The sequence below is a fragment of the Tinamus guttatus genome, unplaced genomic scaffold (genome assembly GCF_059628265.1).
Source record: "Tinamus guttatus ecotype Peru unplaced genomic scaffold, ASM5962826v1 Tinamus_guttatus_pri_ptg000182l, whole genome shotgun sequence".
NCBI lineage: Eukaryota > Metazoa > Chordata > Aves > Tinamiformes > Tinamidae > Tinamus > Tinamus guttatus.
The window spans coordinates 326,635-335,729 of record NW_028288716.1 but is presented as its reverse complement, the minus strand read 5'-3'; the positions used below and the strand labels follow the sequence as shown (position 1 = coordinate 335,729).

Here is a 9,095-nt window from a genome sequence, read left to right as displayed (position 1 = left end):
CTCCCTCACCTCCTTCACAGAGGCACCCGAAGCCCCACCCCAACAATCCCGTGGTCGGGGATTTCAGGCCAAGGAGGAGGCCCGAAAATCGAAGGGTACCACCACACCTCTACGCAACGACGCCGGGGCTCAGGGACTCGCCTGGACGGGGCCACGCCGCCAGGGCCAGGCGATGAGGTTCAGCGGCCGTTAGCGGCAGCCCACCGCAGGTCATAGGGTGGGAGTCACTCTCCGTGCGGCGAAAGGCGGGGGTGGACTTCCCTTTCTACCAGGCTCACCTGAACGCTGTGCATGGCAGTGGAAGCGGCCGGCACCGCGTTGCGCTCCCGTCCAGCCGCCAGACGAAACACGGGAGGCGGACCTTCTCCTGCTCTTCCTGTCGAAGCTACGCGTCTGCAGACGCAGATTCGGGTGTGAGGAGTCTGCCGCCTCACTCTCTCCCAGCCGCTCGCTTAGTGGCGAATGTGCCGAGCTGGCTACGAGACTAAGTCCTTGCTGCTGTTTCCGGAGCCGAACAGGGAGTGGGCAGCAGCGGCATGCTCGGACGCGGCGCTGGAGAAAGAGGAGTGGGCACTGCCTGAGAGAGCTGTGGGGCCGCCACGCGGAGCGGGGCGCAGGGACGATGGCGCAGCCGGTGCGGAGGTGCGTGTGGCGACCCCGCGCAGCGCGGAAGGGGTTGTGGGGATCGCCCTCCCCAGGAAGCGCAGGGGCTCGGCAGCGCCGAGAGACGTTTCCTCGAAAGGCTTCAGTGCGCGTCCAACGGACGTTGCCTCAGGGGGTCCGTTAGAGCCGGCAGAGCTAGCGAGGCTGGGCACTGGACTGCGATGTTCCCGTTTCATCTGAACACTGGGGCTAATGGCAGTGCAAAGTAGGAAGCAACTTAAGAGCTATGTGGAAAGAACATTTAAGTAACAGTAAATTATGCAAAGATTATAGCATACTGTTCTCTCTCTTTTTGTTCTCATAATTTTCCCCAAATTGAGCAAATCAAGATTCTGAATCGGAGAGGACTAACAGTGTGTATTCTTTTCTACAGGAAGAAGAAAATTGTTGACTATTCAGAGTTTGGGGATTTGGATAATGATTGTAAGTCGGTTGTTATTAGCCATACTAAAAAAGGTAAACACTAAAGCACAACCACCGAACCTATGGGTGGATAGTCTTTCTTTTTAATGATTTTGATTTTAATGACAGGACTGCCATGGTTTTTGCTGAAAGTAGTTTAGGCTCATTGTTATAAACCCTAATTCAAAAAGGATATGATGGCTGTAAGCCAGAGTATAAGAAAAATATGTTATGGCACTGGTGAATATATTGTGTCTTGTTATCACGGAAAAATTAATGTCTTTCCCTTTTTCAGTTTTCAGTGATTATTGCTTGTCTGATGTCCTCCTGATGATCAGTTTACAGGGTTGTAATTCAGAATATAATGTATTTTTGAATCATCTGTACGTCAATACACTTTCTTCCATAGCTCTGTATTATGGTGATTCTGGAGCTTATAAAGACACAGAGGTTAAATTTCAGTTTTAGTGAAATAAAAAATGGACTGTTGAAAGTAATTTTCATTAATGCTCTCCTTTGTCTCTCCATGTGACACATTTACTGTAATCAGTTTGGTTACTTTCTTTTTTCTTTTTCCTGTATTGTTTGCAGGATAAAGGGAAGAGTTTGAGTTGAGTCAATAGTGTTGAAAGTCCTTTCTGAGTCATGTGCATAATCCAGTTTGTGAGTGAGCATTTTTAATATTACAGAAGAGTCCAGTCCCTTTTCTTCATATTGCTCAGATGCTTTTTTTTTTTTTAAAGAAGTGTTAATGATTTGCATAATTTCTGCTTTAAGGAGTGCTGGAATTTATTTTGTTTGTCCTCATTTTGCAATGTGATCAGCAATGTTTTCAGTCAGAAGAAAGGCAGGTCTCGAGTCTTCTGTTTTTCCATGAAAATTGGAGAACTATGTTGCATTTGGTAAGAAATAGTATGAAAATGGTAAGAAAAGGAGAAGAACTACTTTTTTTTTTTTTTTTTTTTTAAGAGTAAGAGTCATTTAGAGGACCATTTCACCCATCACAGTGATTACTGTTAAAATGATCATTGTTCATTGTATCAAAAGATGAACTTTCAATTCTTGGAAATTTGGTAAAACATTGGAGATTGAAGCTTTATTGCCATATTGGTAATAAAAAACAAAATTGTCATCTCTTAAAAGAATATGTAAAAGAAATGGTGTTAATTTTTCATTTAAAACATTTTAAAAACATTGGATTATTCTTTAAAAATACAAATAATTTGAAATGAATCTATGTATGTGCAACTGTTTGGTCTGTTTTCAGTGTATGGTGAAATTAATTGGATGACTTTTTGCCATAGAAGAGTATTATGGAGAAAACTAGTTAAAGCTTGTTACTGTTTCTTCAGCAGATGAAGATTTTGCATATGTAGCTGTACCCAGAACGCAGCTCAAAGAACTGAAGAGGGACAAAAAAGAGAATCAGAAAAAGCCACACAAAAAATTGACTCTATCACATAAGGAGATACCCAGTAAAAGGTGGGAGATGCTGAGCTATGGCTAACCATGTGTGAAGCAGAAACTGGATTTCAACAGCAATCCTTTTCTTTCATTTATTTCCTAGAATTTTAAACAGCCAAGAGAACTAACATGTTGATGTAATAACAATTTCAGATGTATTGGTAGACTTGTGAATCAAAGGTATTGTATTTACACCAGAGTCAAGAAAACTTGCCCAAATATAGTAGTGAGCGATCACTTGCCTTTAAGAGCTCCAGAAAGCTCCAGAAAGCTCCAGAATACTGCCTGCCAATGTACAGAAGCAGGTTTATAATTAAATTATGAAAGGTGATATCATATCTTGATATTTCTACAGTACAAAACAATATTGTACAATTTGGATTATGTCAAATCTCCTTAGGATCTCAACCTGAGAAAGATAATTCTGTCTGATTAAAAAAAAAAAAGTTTGATAGAAAATATGTCTTCAATGGAAAAAATGTAATATTTAGATAGTAATTTTTTGAGTAAATATTCCATTTCAGGGCAGTATTTAAAGCAAATGTAAAAACATTTTTCAGTACCACATATTATTTAATGTGTGTACAGTGCTTCATAATCATAATACTTTTCAATATGGTATTTTTCAATTATTAGTCTATTAGAGTGCCTAAGACTTTCCAGGAAGTAATTAATAGTATGGTATCTTATAAAGTACATATTGCCTGCTAGTTTTTGTAAAGGCATTTGAATTTATAGTTAAGCAAGTCAGAAATAGCTCTGCAGCACTCATTTCATAGTTTTGTTATGTAGCCTATTTACTATTTCAGGATATCCTTGGATGACAAACTTTATCGAAGAGATTTGGAAGTTGCTTTAGCCTTATCTGTCAAAGAAACATCTGCAAATGTCCGTGGGGTACAAAACTCAAAAGAAAAAGGTTGTTTTACAGTTCAGTATAAGCTTCTCCTTGGTCACGTAACTCAATTTATCATAACTCATACTAACACTCACTTCCTATGCTTTGCGAATTTAAATAAGTACTTTATATGGGTTCAATTTCAATATATTTATTTATTTAAATTTAGATCTGTTTATTTAAAGAAATTACAGATTTTTTTTTCATTCTCTAAAATATATACTTCAGAGTTTCCAAAGCATGTAATGTATTGAATGATGTTTATTATTCTGAAATTCCTAGGTGGATAAAGTTTTCTGATAAATGAAAACTTTCCTTCATAGAACCTGATTTTCATAGCCATTTGTGTAGCCAGTCTTCCAGTTTAAGTCAAAATTAGTTGGAATTTAGTTGGAACTTTAATAGGAGTGGAGGTGAATGGGATTCAGTTTCATATAATAAATACAAATTTAAACTTTAGAGAATTTGACATCACTTACATGAGACTCAGATTATCACACTGTATGTTTTGCGTACTAAAGATTTTTCCTTGATTTAACCTTTTCAGGAAAATAAAAGAATTGTAGTTTTTTGTCGTTTTTTTGGGGTATAATTTAGCATTTGCTTCCAAATTATGAAGAAAGGGGAAAAGATAAGTGGAAAAAAAAAAAGGGGGGGCAAATAATCCTTATTGTAATTGCATTCGTGCTTAGTAAATTGATAAAGAGCCATGCAGCCTTTGTTTATTTGTAGTGAGTTTGGCCATAACATAATTTAGTTTACAATATTTAAAAAATATTGAAAGTAATGTATTTTTTCAATGTGTATGATTAGGAAATAAGAATTTCTAGGCCTGTCTTCTTCTGCTAGTGGTTTTCATATGAGAAAAATAACTTTTCTGTAAGATGCGCAAAAATGTATGGTTTTGTTGACTTTCTTCATTTTTTATTATCTTCCCTTTTTAATAGAGATAGTATTATAATCCTAACATTTTTTTCCTTTTTATTCTTATTCAGGGCCTATAACAGGTAAGAATATCAAATCAGAAAACGTGCATGGGAGACCCTGTTTTTCCAACTGTGTTACAGAGAGTGAACTTTTAGGTAAGTTGTTTTCATATCTCATCTTTTCAAGGAAGTGTCTGTACATTTGCATTTAAATGCATGTTTCTTGTTTCCATAAATTTCTGTTTTCAATTAGAGGGAAAAAGAATCTTTATTTTAAACTCTGCTTAGTTTTGAAGAATGCTTTTTAATTAAAACAATATTCCCACTCGGAAAAAATGTTTCTCAATTGGAAAACCAATACTTCGCAAAAAGCAATCGACTTGTGATGTTGACACAATGAGTCAAAACAATGACTTTAGAAAAGTGTTCAATGTTAGGAATTTTAGTGTCTGCATTGTCTAAACTTGTTAGAGAAGAAGGTAGCCTGCCTTCCTCCTCTGTTAGTTCTCAAAACTCAGAAAAAACTGCTGCATCAGATTGGAGGTCAGTTTAGTCTCGTGTTCTGCTTCTGGCAGTGGCCTGTTACTGAATGCCTAGAAAGTAAGATAAAGGTCTCTCTTCTGTTCGCCATGTGAGTTCAGTAATTATTTTGTACCTTACTGCAAGGGTTACTGGAAATTATTTCTAAATGATCAGTGAAAGAAAATATCTGAGCATAATCCAAGTAATCCCATTGATAGAAAAACATTTATTAGGATTGGCTAATGTCTGTTTTTCGCTAATGATAAATGTTTTAAGTCTTTACCATTATTCCACTCTATACATTCATGTCTAAAACTATGTAAAAATCAAAAATGCCAAATGATTTAGATTTTTTCATATTGTGCTTATAGATATTTTGATCGCAAAGTAAACTCTTAAATGCATTATTGTATGCAGTTTGTATGTGGGTGTTGAGTTACTAAAATAAAGAGAAAATCCTAAATATATATTTTGTATTGCAATCATTTCTTTCGCTTTTATTATATTATATTTTTAAGTGCTCATTCTTTATGTTCAGCATGTGATTAGAAAACACCACAGTCATATTAAGATATATTACCTGTAAAGGTGATGTGAAGCTTGAGACCCCCTTTCTTTGCTGTAGGTGAGGACTCAGAAGAAGATTCAGTTTATAGTCAAGATGACGATGAAGACTTTGCTCTGAAAAAGAGGAAAGCTAAAGGAAATAAAAAGGAAACTAAGCAAAAGCTGCAGGCTGAAAGAGAAAAGGAAAGTCCCAAACCCAGTATTAAAACTAGAAGTAAGTTTGTATTATGAATTTGAAATCGTCTTTTTTATAGTAAAAGTACCTTTTCGTTCTGCACGGTAGTCACTTTTTTGATATATATCATACTTTATTTTTAAATATGGAAAATTATCGTGGCAAAAAGACCCGAAGAAATAAATAAAAATGGCTGATAAACTGTCTGTTCTTAAGAATAATTTAAAAAGAGATGATATGCAGAGTAAAGAAAAATTCAAAGGAGAAAAAGTTCTGAAAGAAGAAAAGGCCTTTTAGTGTACAGTGCAAGCAGAGGAACTATATTTAGTTTTTAAGAAAAAAACACTGATTAAAGGATTTTTTTAAAGTTTGTTATAATCTCAGGGCCTGTTTTTGCTGTCCAATCTGTGGATTTTGAAATCCAAGAATGCTAAAAAATGCTAGGGCTGCTAAACACTTCTGAAAAAAATTAAGTATGTATACATTTTAGAGTTAATTGTCACTCTATTGCAAAGCCAAATTACTTTCAACTAGGTAGATTAAGAAAATTATTTTCCTAGGGTTACTCATGTTTCTGACTAGATAATATGTTCTAATTTAGGTCTGAGTTTGCAGTCTGTACCTTAGTTTAAATTCAGCTTTAGTTATAAGAGCCTTTGTGGATATGACAGAAGATTCTTCCTGCTTAGATTTACTATCTGTTGTGTCACTACCAAAAATTGTTGTGATGCTTATTTTCAAACCAGGAATGAAATATCAGGTGTAACAGCTGTAACCAAACAGGCTGTTTGGTGACACTCTAGTAAATGTACTTTCATTCCAATCAGTTCTAAGAGGTTGTGCTGTACTGTTGTGCAGTGTGATGATTTCTTTCTTAAAGGTTAATTTTTCTGAGGCCAGTCTTATTTTCCAGCTGAGTATTACCTGTACTTTCTACTTCACAATAACAGAGCTAAAATCTGAGACAGCACAAAAGATGATGTCGAGTTGTTCAGAACCAATTGGAAAACCTGTATGCACATCATGTCCTGCAACATCCAAGAAACCTAAATGGATACCACCAGGTATATGCAATAGTTTAACTATGTGCAGGTACAGTGGTTGACTTCAGTTTGTAGAAAGCTCCCTCTGAATATACAAACAAAAAGTGTTTCAGTACAACTACTGCCCTTTTATCATTCAACTTATTCCTCTCACCTTAGAATTCTTTGAAGGTATTGCTGTGGGGTTTTTTTATTTGTTTTTGTTTTCTAGCATCCTTATTTCCTGTTTGTTGAGAGGATAATAATCTATCTAAGGATAGATCTATCATATGGGGAAAGACTAAGCCAGCTAGGCCTGTTTAGCCTGGAGAAGAGAAGACTGAGAAGGGATCTTATAAGTATGTATAAATACCTGATGGGAGAATGTAAGGAGGATGGGGCCAAATTCTTCTTGGTGGTCAGTGACAGGGCAAGTGGTAATGGCTATAAATTAAATCACAGAAAGTTCTGTTTCGATATGAGGAAGAACCTCTTTACTGTGATGGTGACAGAGGACTGGAACAGGCTGTCCAGTGAGGTTGTGAAATCTCCTTTGCAGATTTTCAAAACCGGTGCAGCCCTGTGCCACATGCTCTAGGTGTCCCTGCTTGAGCAGGGGGTTGGACTAGATGATCTCTAGGAGTTCCCTTCCAACCTCAACCATTCTGTGAATCTGTGATTTTTCAGTGTATGGAACAAATCTTAATCAAGAGGTTGTTTTGTGGTCACTTCTCTAGATAACTTTATCTCTAGTGCATGGTGCTAGTGCATTACTTATTCTAAAAAAATATAAATAAATATTATGTAAAATATATTTTTGTGGTATTTAAACGTGATGGTTCTGAGTCCTGTTAGTTTTTATAATTTCCTTCCTATTTACCCACGTTTTCTGCAAACGTTTCTTTTCTGTTTGCCTCCCCTTGTTTGCTTTCTTTCCCCCTTGATATTGTGGTCCCTTCTCTCATTCTGTAGGGAATAGAAAAAAACTGCATGCCAGATTGCATTTTGAGAACAGTTGTTCTGTAGTTGTCCAGCACTGTATATTGGTATCACTCCAGTGTGTTGTTGGTTACTAAAACAATATTCAATATTTCAATACTCTCTGCATGGGCTAAATAGCCTGCTTGTATGCTGATTTTCATAGGCTTCTGTGCTGTGTTATTAGGACCGTTTTGCAATGCCTTTGGAATATTTTATGAACGCTACAAAAAGATAGCAATTGTATGTTTATTTTTTCTCTGTTTTTTTTTTTTTTACACCTTATTTTTGTTTTTAAATTAATTTCAGCTGCATCAGGAAGCAATAATAACTCAGTGAAATATGTTTCCATTAAGTCACCTACACAGTGTCTTAGGCTTGGCCTATCTAGACTAGCAAGAGTCAAGCCACTGCATCCAAGTACAGCTAGCAGTTGAATGGTCAGTGACAAGATGCTACTTGAAGAAATAGAAAAAGACTTCCAAGAAGTGGAAAAGACTTTGGGAATGTTTTTACTGCCTGTTCATTTTCTGCTCTGCATTTATAAGCAGATGGCATTATCTGTTTAGTGGCATTATCTGTTTGTGGGGCAATCATTTTTGTCCATGTCTGAGAGCATAATGAATTTTTATTCTGAAAAGTGTTAGGCATTCTTAAGTGCTCCTGAATAGTTACTTACTCCTGGTGACTTTTGGGTCACAATATTTTGATGGATTATTCTCGGAGACATGTTTGTGATCATTTTAGCTCTCTGATACCTAGACACTTGCACTGTGTCAAGTCATCACTTTCCACTCTCGTGGAAATATTGTCTCTACTTTTCCTCAAATGTAGTTAATATTTGCATATCTTGTACTTGGGTTTTATTAATTTTTATGTATTATATTTATATACATGAATGCTATTTAGAACGTATTTTTGGAAAAAAAAAAGTAAAATAAATGTGAGATTAATCATGATAGTTGTTTTTGAAAGTCATTTCTAAGTTTTAGCTATAGTCTTGCAAATAATTTTACATGTGAATGCTATTGGAAGTCAACATCAATCCAATCTCAGGTTGTTGTTCTGTTTTTTTTGAATCTCTTTTTCACTTTGACATAGATTTTTGTCTGCATTTTCTGGTCCTTATGAAATGTGAATTGGTTTATCTTTCCAGAAGAAACATAGGAAAATAATGTGCTAAGGGTTAGCTCTTCTTCCATTGGGCCTGTCAAGAATATAAAAACAAATTACAGTGTAATGAGTAAAAAGACCATTGAAGTCTGCTCCCTTAGTATTCTAAAAGTACACTTAAAAACTAAAGTTGCTGCTTCTGCAAACATTTGTTTTGCTGGTGGAATATCTAAAAGGCTGTCTGTAGCCTTCGTTAGAGAGTTTGAATTGGCTTCATTAGAGAGTTAATGTTTATATTGGGAGAGCTAACACTATCGATGCTTCTTTGGAAGAAAAAGAGAAAAGAAAGCAAATGCTATACGTTT

At 36.1% G+C, this 9,095-nt stretch overlaps 1 protein-coding gene across 1 annotated transcript; it reads left to right on the top strand.

Annotated features, from left to right (window-relative positions):
* The first annotated feature begins 462 nt into the window (after positions 1–462).
* On the top strand, positions 463–8,132 carry RAD51AP1 (RAD51 associated protein 1). The gene is made up of 8 exons (XM_088523354.1): positions 463–782; positions 1,037–1,086; positions 2,421–2,547; positions 3,339–3,448; positions 4,435–4,509; positions 5,501–5,656; positions 6,568–6,681; positions 7,927–8,132. The coding sequence occupies exons 1-8, from the start codon at positions 463–465 to the stop codon at positions 8,052–8,054; spliced, it is 1,080 nt and encodes a 359-aa protein (XP_088379480.1). The 3' UTR covers positions 8,055–8,132.
* Positions 8,133–9,095: the final 963 nt, after the last annotated feature.

Coding starts and splice junctions, on each gene's coding strand:
- RAD51AP1 (XM_088523354.1), top strand. CDS start 463: ATGTGCCGAGCTGGCTACGAGACTAAGTCCTTGCTGCTGTTTCCGGAG. Junction 783..1,036: donor GACGTTGCCTCAGGGGGTCC/GTTAGAGCCGGC, acceptor TCTTTTCTACAG/GAAGAAGAAAATTGTTGACT. Junction 4,510..5,500: donor TACAGAGAGTGAACTTTTAG/GTAAGTTGTTTT, acceptor TCTTTGCTGTAG/GTGAGGACTCAGAAGAAGAT.